The 16,369-nt window shown below is 36.7% G+C and overlaps 1 protein-coding gene across 1 annotated transcript; it reads left to right on the plus strand.

Moving 5' to 3' along the window:
* Positions 1-136: 136 nt before the first annotated feature.
* On the plus strand, positions 137-15,011 carry LOC139968923 (uncharacterized). Its single transcript, XM_071973545.1, has 13 exons — positions 137-460; positions 1,592-1,769; positions 1,979-2,094; positions 2,992-3,144; positions 5,131-5,259; positions 6,163-6,846; positions 7,500-7,577; positions 8,281-8,460; positions 9,635-9,710; positions 10,483-10,635; positions 10,853-10,972; positions 12,018-12,117; positions 13,646-15,011. The coding sequence occupies exons 1-12, from the start codon at positions 453-455 to the stop codon at positions 12,105-12,107; spliced, it is 1,965 nt and encodes a 654-aa protein (XP_071829646.1). The 5' UTR covers positions 137-452; the 3' UTR covers positions 12,108-12,117; positions 13,646-15,011.
* Positions 15,012-16,369: the final 1,358 nt, after the last annotated feature.

Raw genomic sequence — 16,369 nt, forward strand, 5'->3', positions numbered from 1 at the left:
GAGTGTTCAAATAATGTTAACCACTTATTCAAATCTTTTATAGCTCGGTCGAAGTAACGAAGTCTATAACTAGATCGTTGGGAAATGACAGACTTCTTAGTTGTTGTTTGCCCTACAAATGCCGATCATACATGCAGCATTCGTTCTACGAGTATCACGTGACAATGAACTATAAAACTTCTTCAATCTAGCATAAAGCCCTTCTGAGTGTTGGTCACTCTGTTTGGTAACTAACGAAAGCGTAGACGTAATTAAACGAAGTCATTTCACCTTGACCTAGGCATAGAAAACTAAAGATATGTGACATTCGACTGTCATGAGGAGATGCAAGCATATAGGAGATGGAGTTCTGTCTTGATGGAGAGTAGAAAGGCTCGTGATATCGATGGCACCCGGTCATTTATCAAATAGACAAACGAGATAACCGTCGCCATTTTTACGAACGAGTGTATATGCCGAGGTACCCGTTCCACGACATATTTGCAGTATATTTATCTAGGGCCTAGGCCTACAGTAGTCGATAATGGCTAAGTACAATTAAGCCTAATCTATAGCCTACCTGTTATCAGTGGGAACACTATAACCGTCTACGTACGATTACAATGAGTATGCGTTTGAGGTTGACATTGCCACTAGGCCTTAAAAGCCTTGCACTTCGCAAGATGAATCTTAATTAACTTTATCTGCACCCCATCCAACCACATTTAGCCTACATCATTTTACATGAGGTCAGACTGCTGTGAGTGTTGGCTTAAGCCTATGCCTAAGTAAGGCTAATGACAAATTGCCAGAGTGTCATCTTCATTAGACTCAGACTTCTGAAGTACCAGTTTTGTGTGTTTTAACTGCACGTAACCTTCCATAGTCTATCTGTTACTCTAACGTCTATCTAGGCAACAAGTTAACAATAACGGTTAATTCTTGAACTGATGTCTCAGTGGGTTGCACTCTTCAAAGGTTTTCAATACAGAATGAAGGATAAGTGAAAGTTTGTAGCTCTTGAACAATAAGCATTCCATGAATGATTGGTAGTGTTTTTGATAATTGAATCGGTGAAAATGTCAACAGACTCTAAACACTCAACCCATTTTCCCTAGCTGTGCTTAATTTGGATAATATTAGGTATGAAATGTGCTTTGTAGTGCCAAAGAGCATGTCACCTAGTTGGGACATGATTTCCTATAATGTACTTGCACATTTCAAAGCCCACTTGTCGTACTGACATTTTGAGCACTAGGATATTATATTTCTACTGTATCAGATAAAGGTTATGCTTTTTATGCTGTCAGTATTGTCAGTAATTTGACTCATATGATATGAGCAGGAAGTATAGATTGGTAATTAAGCATTGGAGAATTGTTATAACTGGCTGAGTATATATATATTCAACACCTACTGTATTGATGAATATTTGTGTACTCAATACCTTTATGTATACCTGTTTATTACAACTGTCTTCATTCAGTATGGCATGAAAGTTTCATTTTTAAGACTATTTGTTGTTCTTTAGTATTTCTTGATATTGGTTTGATATAGCCTAGGTATATCTATTATGTCAATAAATCATTGATTATGTTTTTTCTTAACTTAGGTTTGCTTCAGCACCAGTCAAGATGGATTCCTTACTACCGCAACTTGACCGCCAAAGTAAACCTCATCGTGATAAAGAGGCAAACCCTCCATCATTCGATTCCATCTGTTCCAAATTACCTCTGATTCTTCAACGAGAGGACGATAGAGCAGATAGAAGGCAGACGTGGACCAGGGAGGTGAACATTTTATTGACATTAAACAGTTTTGCTGTAAAGTACCTGATAATATTGAAGCAATATTGCTCTGTCAATATTAGGTTTATAAGATACAATGCAGTTGAAGACTGTTCTTGATTGTCCAAAACATCTTTTATGAAAGTTTCTTAATAAATATCAAACCTATACACACTTTACTTTCCTTTCTCCTCTCATGTCATATATTCAAGACTAAGCGGCCGAGGTTACATCCAAGCTACAGTAAGAGCAATGTGAGACGAAAGATGGACTCCGTTCAGATTTCTGACGAATTGTCTCCAATGCCATATCAAGCCCAGTTATTTCGGTAAGAAATTGCAATATCAGTTTTCCATTCACTAATTGCAAGCTTTAAACACCCCTTATTTTCAAGTCGAGATCATATCTAAAGATATTTAACTCATGGTACAAAAAAGAAGGGAAAGAGGGGGGGATGGGAAAATCTGTAAAACCAAACAAATTTGAGCACCTCATCTTTCAAGGCTACTCACGCAAGTTGCTTTATCATGAAATAGTTGGAAAGTTTTATTTATTTGGCTCCTTACATAGTCTGACAGACTTAACCACAAACCAGCAATATCTGCTGGTTTGAATGAATGAATAAATAGTTGAATGATAACTGAATCTAATGGTTGATTACGATAGTGTAGTAATTTCATCACGTGTACACAGAGTTTACAAATATTATGCCCGAAATTTTACCACATACTTAGAGATTGCAAATATTTAAAGAATGTTAGAGATCTCAATAACAGTGAAAGAAATTCGAGAGTCGTACATCTAGCCAATGTATTCTTCTCTTTTCCTGGAAGTGTTCAATATTATTTAGCCGAATGGCAAAGTCACATTATTCAGGACTAATAGTCCTGAATAATGTGGCTTTGTTATTCACTATACCAGAAGTGATCGTTTGGGGGCTTCTTGTTCTCGATCAAATTATTTCTGAAGAGTAATTGCTGTCAAAATATGTTTTCAATTTTCAGAAGAAATTTTACAAGATAAGTTGAAGTTACAAATTAAAAAGGATGAGATCAGTTTAATGTTGTGTATCTTTAGTTTATATAACATCAAATCATATCAGGCCACACAGAAATTCAAAAACTCCATTGGATTTATGATTTGATTGTCTTTAACTTTCTTAGCAGAAGTGAAAAACGTTCATGTACAAAAGCGCATATTGGCATTCGTTTTTCCACACCTCTAGATCATCAACTTCATTAAAAATGGTTCCATTGAAGAAGTACCATCACATGCCAAGTTTTAGTCAACCGTTACCTGACCAAGTCACGAAGACTAAATCAGTTCCGTTCCACTCAAGAAGCAGGTTCTTGGCTGAAGACCACAGCTCAAGTATCTTGTAAGTTTTATATATCATTAAAAAATATATGCATTAAAAAAATATGCCGTATTAACCAGTCAGGTTAAGTAACTCGAAGAAGTCTGTGTTAAGTTTTACCTCATAGAGTGAGTTCATGGCTTCAGTTAAGTCAGGAAATATCACTGGCAGTGACTCTACTCGACATCAAATTGAAGCAACTATTTGCAAACCTGTTGAAGACTTTTTTAGGTCCTTGTTAGACGTTTGCTTATGAAACCAATAGATAACAAACTACACACAGTACAAACCGTTAAGTTCAGTTTTCACAACACGAGCAGTAGTCCCTGGCATGAGTACATTACATATATACAAAACTTAACTTACAATTGTACCACACTCTTGTAGTTTTCACCAAGGGCGGCGGAACCGGGGGGGCACAGGGGGCACGTGCCCCCCCACTTTTCCTCAGGTTAAAAATGTGCCCTTTTTCTACATAAACATTGAGGTGTCTCAAGTTAGCAAGAGGCCAGGGAACCAGAATGAACAATCGGGAAGGGCCGTTTCCGGCCATCTGAGGGGTTTGTAAAACCAAAAATTTTCTTGGACGATAGTCGTGCATACAACCTTGCAAATCCTGGCCACGCCCCTGACTGTTAATGAATTTCTGTGGGGCAAACTCAAAGCTATTTCGAATGGAAAAAATTTGTTAAGATATTAACAAGAAATAAACTCTAATTCGGAAGATTCCTACATTAGCAACTAGCATGATTTCACCTCATTTTGTCTCAAAAGAAAACTTGTGCCTTGTTTCCCAATTTGCACATTGGATATTGTAGTGCTAGTATGCATATTTTCCTTGGGGGGGGGCGTTGATGGAGTGATGTGTATACGCAAATAAGATAAAACAATAAGAGTTATAAAGGGTACTAAATATCAGGCTGCATCAGTCCAATCAAATTTCTGCAAAGTGCCCTTTGATGTCGGTGCCCCCCCAGATTAAAAGTGCTTCCCCCGCCCTTGGTTTTCAGGTTAAGGTATTCACATGCAAAGAAGCTCATGAAACGAATGATGTAACCAACTTGCTATGAAACTTTCCTATCCTACTAGGGTTAACTCACACATATCACATTACAGTGAGTCCATGAAATGTTCATTTCAACTCCATCCAGCCTAAGAAATGACATCGATATTGGTGAACACAAGTTCCTTTGCTTTATTTCTCAAATTTTTGCAAATACAGTTTACTCTCTCTATACATAATAGTTGAAATTGATTCAGAAAGCTACTTTCTAAACTTGCCTGCAGTAACTACACTTTAATGTGTATAAAGAACATTAGAAATGACAGGAAATATCAACAGATTAAAATTGCTATGACGTAGAAAAGACAATATTTCATTTTGATGGATGGTAGACCCGAGATGCTTTTAAGTTGTTTTTATCAAAATAAATTAAAACCGTTAGCAACCTGCTTATCCACTAGAGAGCCTGTGTAGGAGAATGTGTAAAAGTAAGTTGGCCTGACGTTTCGATCCTACTGTAGCAGGATCTTCTTCAGGCTATATGACAAGTAACAGTAAAAGTAGGGACAAAAACACACACATAATATTGACAATGAGCATGGTGAACACAAAGAGATAGATGTAAGGGGATTAGTAGACAAGGGATGGAGAGAGGAAAGAGAGAAACCAACAGGGGAAGAGGAGAGGTAGGGGATAAACAGTGGAGGAACAAAGAGAGTATTAAGGGAAGGGGGGGGGTAGGGAATAAACTGGAGAAGGACAAGTACAGAAAGTGGTGGAGAAAACTGGGTGGAGAGAGCTATGAGAAGAGGAGTGATAGGGGGGGGGAACAAGGGGAGAAGGAGGGGGGACAGAAGAAATATTAGTGATGTCATTCATTGATTTTTTCTTTGTTGAGAGCATTTGGGTTTTAGAGCAGCAGATCTGGGTAATGGCAGGGTTAAAGTTGTGTTTCTTCCAGTTTATCATCATTTCCCATATCATATTTGGATTCTTTGTATTAGGGACTGGCAGGGTTATTATTCAACTGGAGATCAAGAGGAATCAGAGATGAAGAGAGACTCCGCTGGGACGTTAGAGTCGGAATACAGAGATTTGCATGTCGGAGGGCGACCTTCCAATCTAATGGAGAGGTAGTTGAATATATTCTCTAATTGAATTTTTCTTTCTCTCATTTTTATTGGATTACATTGGGTCTATCGTCAACCTGTGTTTGCAGTTACTTTTCATTTCAAGTCAAACTAAAAATTTCCAATCAACTTAACTTGTGTTTTCTATAGGCTAGCCCTGTTTTGTTTTTATTTAAAGAAACTGCAAAAGTGATAACCTTTAACTAGTCAATCACTCAGCATATCTGCATGCAAGGTCGTCCTGTGTGTCTACATAATAGTGGACACTTTCATGCAATCATATTACTTTGATTCAGAGATCCGTCGACAGTCAGGCACGTAGCCAGGAATTTGCTAAGGGATGGGCGAACCTGTAGGCAAACTATCAGAGCCGTATATATGGCACTGCAAATTATGTAAGCGTAGCTCCACCATGGGTTGGCGCGAAGCGTACAAGAGAATTTTGGCCGAAAATGCCGCCCAGATCGCTGTAAATGGCACTTCCCAGGCCTTGTAAGTTGCATCTTTTGCATTTTCTATTTTGGAATAACTAGCGAACATACAAAAAAAAATATGCTCAAGGGGGGCGGTTTCCCCCTTCCCCCCCTAACTACGCGCCTGTCGACAGTATAGACATGCTGGTCTACAGCAACCTCCACAGAAAAGCTGGAGAACCCCTTGGATTAGCTTGACAGTTGGTAATATTTTGTTTGCAGTATTGAATTACCCAACATTACTTGTTGTTTGTATGTGGACCATACCATAGTATGCAAGGTGGCTCTTGTGTGGTTATAATCGGATCTTCTCGACAGGTGGAATATACTCTCGTTTTACGGTATTTGAATTACACAGCATTATGCGATTATCATTGAAATAAACATCTGCAATATAAGGAGGAAAATCAATTCTTTAACAATTATTTCTCAGAGAAGATTCATCAATGTGGGCATCCAAAACCAATGTCAAGCTTCCGAGAAAGAAAGAAAAGATCCGACCATGGCCAGAAATGGAAACACAGCAGCAGCCCAGACCAAAGTCCGAGTCCGACCCAGTTGACCGGGATAATACCGTCTCGAGCTTATCAAAGAAGGACGGTAAGACTTTTAAGTCGTTGAGTCTAGAGGAGATGTCCATCAGGAGACAGATGACCAAGATAAAACCGGTCAAGCGGAGGGAAAACGATCCACGGATATCGGATCACCTCGCCGATAAAGTCAGCAAGAAACGAATGCAACCTCCGATCACAGAGACCAGTCATAAACTGGAAAGGGTACATTCTTACCCATCAAAGAGGGCCATGGTTTCAAGAGATGAACAAAAGGGCGGCCAGAAAACTGTCAAGTTATTAGCTAGTGAAAAGTACCATAATTTATACGGAAAGGAAACGAGGCAGAGAAGTGTCGGAGGTTTCAAAAAGGGAAGCGGAACGGATAGGCGTCCGTTCGCCGTCGGGGAGAGAGAGCGAATGAAAGATTATGGTGGGTACGTATGTCATCACAGAGTTAAGATGACAGAGACGGGAAAGAGTGGCGGAGAGACAAGAGAAACGGAGGAGGAAGAAGAAGAAGTAAATGTGAAATGCGAGGCAGTTGCCTTTCCCCTGCAAGAGAGGTAAGTAAAATAGTCACTGACATATCGGTTATTACCATATTACCAGTCCAAAGAAAATGGTTATTATACTTTGTCATATAAATTTATATCTCCTTTTCAAGCATACCTTGATTCTGACAACTTTAACTTATTATGGTGCACAGGGGTTAGTTTTTTTTTATTTATTTTTTTGGCAATTCTACATGGTTGTTCTGTGCACTTCTGATATCATTGTTAGTGCTTCATGTAGCCAGATTATCATTGTATTTAAACCTGTCACTAGTCAAAGTAGGTCGCCAACTGAAAAACTATTGAAGGCTCGACTTCCTAATTTCTGGTCATACCGCGTAGTATTCACTTTTCTCACAACAACAATTGATAAATATTATGAAATCATTGGTATTTTTTTACAATTTATATCTAGTGTGATTTTTGTGAAAAAGTTTAAACTGGGTTCAAAGTAAACTTTCTTTACAACCCTACGTGGATTATGAATAAACTGAAAGCACCCTAAAATACAAACAAACAGATGGATATGTTGGATGAACTAACAGCATTAAACATGAGATTGTGTTCAGCGATATTTCCACTATTAACTATTTACAAACATCTGATTCCATCTTCATCCCTGTCAGTGTTTTAATTTTTAATGGATAAATATTGACCGATTTCAGACTCACAGAATCTCCAGTAGATGAGACAATAACAGAAACTGAAGAAGTCACAGAGAATTGCGATGGGGAGAGTGACCGGTAAGCTTATATCTAAGTTAGATATGTATCATATGAAAGAAGTACATAGATTTGTCAACATTTCTGTTTTATGTAATATATATATTTGCAGATGTTCACTAAAATTACTACTTTTTATACCTTTTTAAGAAGCGCTCAAGAAGAAATGTTTCTTGAAAATACCAAACAGTCTGTGCAAAGGATTGAGAATAATTGAAAGATGAAATTTAAGGTTAAATTCATGGCATAAATTATCTCTATAATTACGATATATTTCGTCATATTTTATTGACAGCTTGGACTTGGGCAGATTAACATTTAACATTCAAGATGCCGTAATAAATAGCATTGAGCCAAAGGGCAACAGACTCCCGTCATGACACAATTCACAAATGGATTTCATTAAGTATTGCTCCCAAAATATTAATGTGTAAAAACTTGGTTAAAAGTGAGCTTTTTTCCATCATAAACAAAATTAAAAAAATAGACACTTTTTCTTGATTTTGTAAACAATCTCCAAAACTGATATCTTGATACATTTAATAAATTGTTAAATTGTCTCTGTTAGGAAGGATGCTTCAAGTGTGTCTATATTAAATTGGCTCGTTGAAGTTTGCAGATACGTAGCCCCCTTATTTAATTTTGTTACGAATTTGTATGACTGTATTGGCGATCTTTAATTTTTTATTTCACAAATCAGTGTGTAAAACTCTCTTGTCATCAGTGTATTATCTGAAATCATGGAGGCGGAGGCAGTCAGCTCGCCTCACCTGTCCGAGGCGATAGTGATGACGCCGGAGTCACCGTACCTCTTACAATTATCAACTCTGCTGGATTACATCACGGAGGAAAAAATGAAATACTTAACCAAAACATTCCACAAGCTAGACGGAGATAAAGATGGGTCTGTTTATTCATTATTTTAAAATAAAACTGTTAGCAAACTGCTTATCCACTAGAGAGCCTGTGTAGGAGAATGTGTTAAAGTAAGTTGGCCTGACGTTTCGATCCTAGCAGGATCTTCTTCAAAGGCTAAATGACAAGTAACAGTAACAGAAGGGACAAAAACACGCACAAAATACAGACAGGTTAATGAGCATGGTGAACACAAAGAGATGAATGAAAGGGGATTAGTAGACAATCCCTTTCATGCATCTCTTTGTGTTCACCATGCTCATTAACCTGTCTGTATTGTCTGTTACTGTTACTTGTCATTTAGCCTTTGAAGAAGATCCTGCTAGGATCGAAACGTCAGGCCAACTTACTTTTACATATTAATTATTTTACTAGCTAATCTAATACTATAAATCTAGTCACAAAATTTCATGGCTCTTTCCAAAAATTTGTTTTCTAGTTTTCCAGTGTAGGTTTCAGTTGTTCAATTTCCTTTGATTATATGCTAGTAAGAAGCTTTTGGAAGCTCTTTCTTGTCACTTTCTGGGTTGAATCGATTGAAACGGGGAGTGATTCCTGGTTTCAGGGTACGCAAGTCATGATGAAATGGATAACTCCATAAGGAGAGCACTGTACTCGTAATCCTTATAAATGCACTGGTGAATCCTCTCGGACAAAATTTCTTTTCCATTCTTCAAATTTGTTTTGTAATTTTCTCAGCAAGGTTTCTGTAATTGATGTACTAATGTACTTGATTAATTGTCAATTGGAAATGTTTCAGTACTGTTTAGTGCTTTCTTGTTACTAATTCAAATGCTTAGGCAACACAACAATACTATTATTTACATTAACTAACTTCTTGTGAAGTTTAGTTGATATAATTGCATTCTACTCCTTCAATTCTGATCCGTTTTGGAAGTTAAAAACCGACATTTCAAGATGTAAAACTTCATAGGATTTGATTCTTAAAGACATCTCAAGTTTGGGAAGGTAGAATCAGACATTTCAAAATGTAAAAATTCCTTATGATTTTACTTGTACAGACATCTCAAGTGTGGAGGGGGGTGGTGGGGTAGAATCAGACTTTTCAAAATATACCATTAAAACAGACATTTATCTCAACTTTTGGAAGTAAGATTCAGACATTTCAAAATGGAATATTTTGTATGGGTTGATTGTTACAGACATCTCAAGTTTCAAGAGTTAGAATCAGAACTTCCACGAGCATTAAGCGAAGCACAAAAGGTTTTCATTAAAGAGGTGAGTGCTTTGAAGTACCTTTCCCTGCTAACTGCGTGGTATTTCTTTCTTGGACTGAAATGAATATTTGATTTTTGATTTGCTATGACTTTTAATATAAACTACTGTACATAAGATAAGTATTTGTAGCTCCAGTTTTTAGAGTTGGTTCCAGAAGGCTTCTTTTTTTTTTTTTTAATATGACTAATTTTCATCATTACCTCCGAACATTCACAAGATATTAATTACCTTCATGTTGTACACTCATAGTGGGTGGTGTCTTATGAAGGAAAGCTGATGTTTCTAAATTTAACTTCAAATGCAACGTATGCCAAAAACTTCAGTAAACTTGTTAGAACTTGCATTAAAAATTTATTAAATTCAGCTGATTTTTTTTTTTTTTTTTAAATTGTTGCAAAGTACAATTGATCCACTTATATGGCTTATTAAAATTGTACCAATATTTAGAAAGTCATAGTTATTGGCAGGTTAATTTTTATGAGTGAGAATCACTGGAACAACATATGATTCTTTGATATTAACCAGTTCTACTGATGGTTAAGTGGCTATTATCAACTCATATTGCTGCAATGTATAACAATTTATGTAAAAGTAACATAAAATTAATACATGCCCCAGTCATAATTAATAGTACAGAACTTTTGAATTTAGCTGCTTAATTAATGCTATCAAATACTAAGACAATCATTTTGGATTATGTGTAAGTATATATCTTCAAGTTTTCACAGTTATCGTTTCAAAGCAATATCTCTTTTCATTTTGCTTCGTTTAGGTTTACAATGTGGTCAGTTCGAGTACATTCTTTGGCTTGTCCGAATTTTGCACTGTTGCCTTAATTTGTGAGTTTCTTCTGAAGTTACCTCCAGCACCGAGGGACGCCATAGAGTCCAGTCTTTATACACAGGAATCCATCTCATATCTCATGGTGAGCAACAACATCCAATGGGACACTCTGACGTTTCGTCAGAGGTCAAAAATCATATCTTCGCCATACACCATAATGCTATGAGGATGTTGTTTTTGACCTCAAGATACAGAATATTCCCAACATTTATATTAATTAATCATATTTAGATACCAGAATATCCCTTTGAGATGTGCACATGGAAATGTTTTACCATTCATATCTCATTCCTCCACAGAGGCAGTTCAACAAATCAGACTTAAGAAGAGCATGTGCCATATCCATACAGGCTATGTTTGGTTTACTTCAGGTGGTAGAACCTCAACGGATAGACAGAATTCTTAATGATCTTCACCTTGTAAGTATAGTACAAATGGTTACGACTGTTGTGTTTCATTTGTCCCCCTCAGATGGTGTTGTCCCAAACCTAAAGAGATATTGCAACAGGCTTGCAATTAACAAAGCAATGCGCTCTGATCTTAGACGCTTCCGATTAGCCGATAGCTGCATGCAATTACTGGTCAGCCGTGCCCAGCAAATGGCCTAACGATGGACTTGTGACAAAGCCATGAAACTCTGATCTTACCCCAAATAACCAATATCTGCATGCAGTTAGGTCAGCCGTGTCCAGCCAGCATCCTAACAACGGACTTTATACATAGCCATGAAACTGCGATCTTAGCCACTCCCAAATAACTAGTATTTGCAGGTAATTATAGTCAGCTATGCCCAACCAAACGGTCTAACAATGGAGCCATGAAACTGCGATCTGAGCCGCTCCCAAATAGCCAATATCTGCATGCAATTAATGGTCAGATGTGCCCAGCCAATGTCCTAACAAGGACTTGATCCATAGCCATGAAACTCTGATCTTAGTCGCTCTCAAATAGCCAGTATTTGCAGGTAATGATAGCTAGCTATGCCAAGCCAAATGGTCTAGCAATAGATGTGTTGTCTTATAGTTACACAACCATTAAATCAAGGAATTGTCCTAAAGCAGCAGCAGTTTTCCTTGTACTAAAAAAATTTGAAATAAAAGGGGAAAAAATTGAAACTAAACCGAAAAATAATAAATTTAATCAAACCTTTGTGCCCCTTTCCACCAGCTTTCAAATGTTAGTAACTCAGTGCATTTCTTTCTTGAGAATTAATATTGTTTTCTGTTTTCCGGCTATTTTGGATAAATATGTTTCAAAAACTTATATAGTAGTTTATAATACTGGATGATCCATAACAACTTTTCAGAAATTAATATGCCAAAATGTGACAGTTGGATAAGCTTCGATGGAAAATGTTGGTGTTATTTGTGTCTCAATATAACTTAAAATGACTTTATCAAGGCGTTGATACATGACAACAGCTGCACTTATCTCTTATTCTTCTTCTTCTTCTTCTTTGATCAGAATGCTGATAATACGATCCCTAAAGTGGACTTCATCTGTTATATTCCATACTTTCTTAGTATGCCGGAACAGTGTAACAGAATAGTGTAACAGAATCATGGTAAGGAAGTATTCATATAGTACTCCATCCTCAATTCATATTCAATCCCTACTTTTTCTCAGTAAAGATTAAAAGTAAGCTCTGATTTAGCCAGTTAGTAGCTAATCACCTACCTCCCATTTCACAATTATTCCCATTGACATATACTTCCACTTATATTCATTGCTGTATATATCTTAAATATCACTGTGATGTAAGGCCAGACGTTATGGCATTTCATTGTGCCATATGCATATGAAAACATTGATCATAACATATGGAGGACTTTATATATTGTTATGCAAATTCAATTTGTTTGTGTCTGTATACCATGTTTACCATTCTAAGTATGTCGCTGAATTTCTTTATTTCCAAGCCACTTCATGCTGATGATCAAGGTGCGGTTACGGTCAAGCATAATATAATTTTTGGTATGCAGCAAGTATTTTCTTGGATGCTCTGCAATTGACATCAATTCAGAGGTATTCCTTTGTTGTGTGGTGGAAAACTTTTGCATTCAAAGATATTTCTACTGGTCTTTTGTTTACAGCTATTGGAATGTTTTTTTGATTATTAAGTTTGATTTGCTGTGTGTCTACTGCATGGTGTTATAAGGCTGATACCAAGAAGCCCTCAATAACAGTGGTTACAAACTCGGAATTCAAAAAAAACATTAACAAAAACGACAAAAAAGAAACGCAGCCCCAAAACAATTCGGTACCACCCCCCCCCCCCCTTTTGGCAAACATCTGGCAACCAATATCAGCAAACTTGTTTTTCAAAATTAGAATGAAGAATTCCCAGCAAATAACAAAATACACAAGATTTTTAACAGAAATACAGTTTAACTGAGTTATGCCAAATATGTAAAATGACGCTCACCACATATCATCAACAACCAGAACAGACCACCAACCAAACAATGCAATTGTAGAATAAAAGAACAATGCCCCCTTAAGGGGAAATGCAGGGATGAGGGAGTTTGTGTACCAGGCAAGTATCACAACACAAGACAGCGGTGACACACAAACGTACGTTGGATTTTGTGCAACTGAATTTAAGACATGGTACAACAACCATAAAAGCTTATTCACACAACAACACAAAAGAAACGAAACTGAACTAAGCAAACAGATCTGGGCACTCTTGGACAGACAAATCAATTTTGAAATTAAATGGAAAATTTGGAAACAAGCCAGACCATACAGCAGCACCACAAAAGGTTGCAACCTATGCTCACAGGAAAAATATTTCCTTATCTATAGACCCCTTGAATCAAGGCTAACCAAAGGCTCTCAATAAATGTCGAATAACAGGCATTCAAGAAAATGCTATCTGCATACCAAATGCACAAACACAAAATTCAAACGACACACTTTTAAACTCAGTTGCAAATTAGCACCTGACGAGTTAGAAATCAGGAGACAAGCTTGTCATGCCCTAGTCAAGAAGTGCGCCGTTATGTTCTTATTCTTATGATATATATATATACATATATATATATGTATAGATAAATATATGTGTTTCTGTATACATTTTTTGTCCACAGATACCTCAGTTACCAAACCTACCGGAGTTTATCCTTTTGAAGATGGTATATACACTGTATTTTGAATAACATGATCTTCAGCAAACTGTTAAGACTATAGCCAGGGGGGTCGGAGCTGGGGGGCATTTGGGGCACGTGCACTCCCCACCCACTTTTTTTCCAAAATAGAGAATGCGCCCTACTGGCAAATAAAATGTGCCCCTTTGATGAAGAACTGTCTTTTGGATATCTTAAGGCTTTGTTAATTTAAATATTTTATTTTAATTATTTATTTTTAGTCTGTACATGCTATTTTTAAAATGGCATCCCATATCTTTTTGTAGCACAGTTAAAACAATCTCTATAAATCAAAAATCAATGTTGCAGTGTACCATAATAGTATTGATAGCAGACTAACACATCATATACATCTAAGCGATATGACATGTGTCAGTTTATAGCATAACGAATGGTGATTGTGGGCTGCGAAAGTGCCCCTCTGATGTTGTGCCCCCCCCACTTCTTGGAAGCTTCTCCCCCCCCCCCTGACTATAGCCACGGGGTAAACCTCGCTGCTCACCATACTTTCTGGCCTAGTGTCTTTAACTGCAACTCTAAGAAAATTATTAAAGTTTTGTTGTGCAATCAGTATTGCGATTGTACTTATGTTGGAGAGAATTTGTCATCATAGCAGGGAAAAACTAAAATAGATATAATAAGAATAACAAATTTTGACATCCTCCCAATTTGCAGATAAAAGTTTAAACAGCAATTTATGTTATTGTCAATAAGATAGCCCCCAATCCCCTGATAAAAAATGCAAAACACATTTTCAATAACTGAAAAGTGAACCTGCCACAGGACTGAATAAACAAGTTTTCTGGTTGTATAAATTTTTTGTGTAAACAACGACCATGATGAGTAGAAAGATCGTTTTTTTTTACTAATTGCAGAAATAAATAAAAAAAATAAAAACGATTCCCCCCCCCCATTATAATCAAGATATACACCTTTAGAGTTCAGTAATCTTTAAGTCAGTGACTTTTGACCTCATCAGTATGATGGTTTCAGGAATTAAGCGTATTGCAGTTAAAATATTATGTTGCTAGTCAAATTTTCTTTTAAACAGGAGAAACATTATTATATTTTGTGTTTTGTGTTCACCTTTAGTGATATTTTTCTTACTCCTTTCTCTTAGTTTCTAGTTTCTTTCCTGTTTTTTTGTTTATTCATTTATGTTATTTTATTGATTTATTTATTTTTTTAGAAGAGTGCTATTTAACTTTGTCTTCAAGACTCTTTATTTGCTCAGTGGTGGTACAAGTTTTTATTTTTTTTATTTTTATAGTTATATCAGTACTGCAAATATAGAATATGTGTTATACTATCCAAATTTATTTGTTTTCTTTCCAACCCAGCTCTAGTGTTTACCCCTTGGGAAGGGAGAATGGGAGGGTAGGTAGTAGGCCTATAGCTATGCCAGGGCACAGGGGAATTTCCCCTCCCCGGATTGGGGTTCACTATGCTAAACTTGCTCCTCTTCTAGCTCAAAATCTAAACGGTTGTTGATATGGAAATTTGCAAGTGCCATGAGAGGCCAACTTTGGCTTCAGCTATCATGTGGTGGGTAGGAAATGCCAGTTGAAAACTTCTATCTATGCTCTGGTGGGCCTTGAAAGTTTAGTGTGTAAGTGTATGGAACGATTAATTGTGGTACGACCGTATTAAGCAGCTCTATATTTTAGAATCAGCATTTGTAAAATCTTGTCAAAAGATGGTAAATTTTTTCCTCACTGAAAGTATCCTAACATTCACTCGCTCGGTTATAACGCAATTCCCTGCTTAATATGTTTTTCACCATAAGCTTGCTCTTGGCCACCATACGTGTCCTTGCTGTTGAGATGGGTAATGAAAGAACCCGTTTACCTCTGTATACAAAAAAAAAGGAATTTACAATGAACTCCACTCATTAGTCTCTGCGGTATTAATGTAACAGAAGGACACATCCACAGATTGAATAACACTGGTAGATCAAATCGGTTATTCAACTGTTTGAATTTGTGTCAAATAGCTAGGACCACGTACAGTTTAATGAGACAAATTTGTTATGGTTATACACACCCGGTTATTTTCATTTTCTTCAGTTTGATTTGTTTGAACTGACTAGCTAGGTAATATACGAAGCTCTAGAGGGGACATGGTAAAAAGTTTTTTTTTTTAATACGTACGTAATATTTACTACGTACGTAATACAACCACGTAGGGCTATGTACATGATATTTATTACGTACGGGATCTGTATTACGTACGTACGTGATGATTAATACGTACGTAACATTATCACGTACGTACGTGATCATTATTCCGTAGGTACTGTACGTAGTATTATTATTACGTACGTAATAATTGTTTTTACCATGTCCCCTCAAGAGCTTCGTAGTAATAATACTAACTAGTTTGTTTATCCACATCCCTCCAAAGTAATTCAAGTCCATCTCATATCAGATATGCTTTTCAAATATGCGGCTGTAAGTTCACGACATACGACACATAACAACAATCCGGGTAAAATTCGCGTCCGGGTATATAACAACTTTGTCAGGGGATTTTGTCTACACAGCTACCGCATCCGTATTACGCAGAAAGTGTTATATTCGGGTTTTTACTCCTGCAAATTTTTACAAGATTATTTACCATATATATTATAAAGTTAGCCTACTTAAGTAGAAGATGGGAAAAAATACA

The sequence above is a fragment of the Apostichopus japonicus genome, chromosome 6 (genome assembly GCF_037975245.1).
Source record: "Apostichopus japonicus isolate 1M-3 chromosome 6, ASM3797524v1, whole genome shotgun sequence".
NCBI classification, from domain to species: Eukaryota; Metazoa; Echinodermata; class Holothuroidea; order Aspidochirotida; family Stichopodidae; genus Apostichopus; species Apostichopus japonicus.

Bases quoted from the DNA above. Each gene is read 5' to 3' on its own strand.
- LOC139968923 (XM_071973545.1), top strand. The intron at 6,847-7,499 runs GTAAGTAAAATA...GACCGATTTCAG, and splicing joins GCCTTTCCCCTGCAAGAGAG to ACTCACAGAATCTCCAGTAG. The intron at 7,578-8,280 runs GTAAGCTTATAT...TCTTGTCATCAG, and splicing joins TGCGATGGGGAGAGTGACCG to TGTATTATCTGAAATCATGG.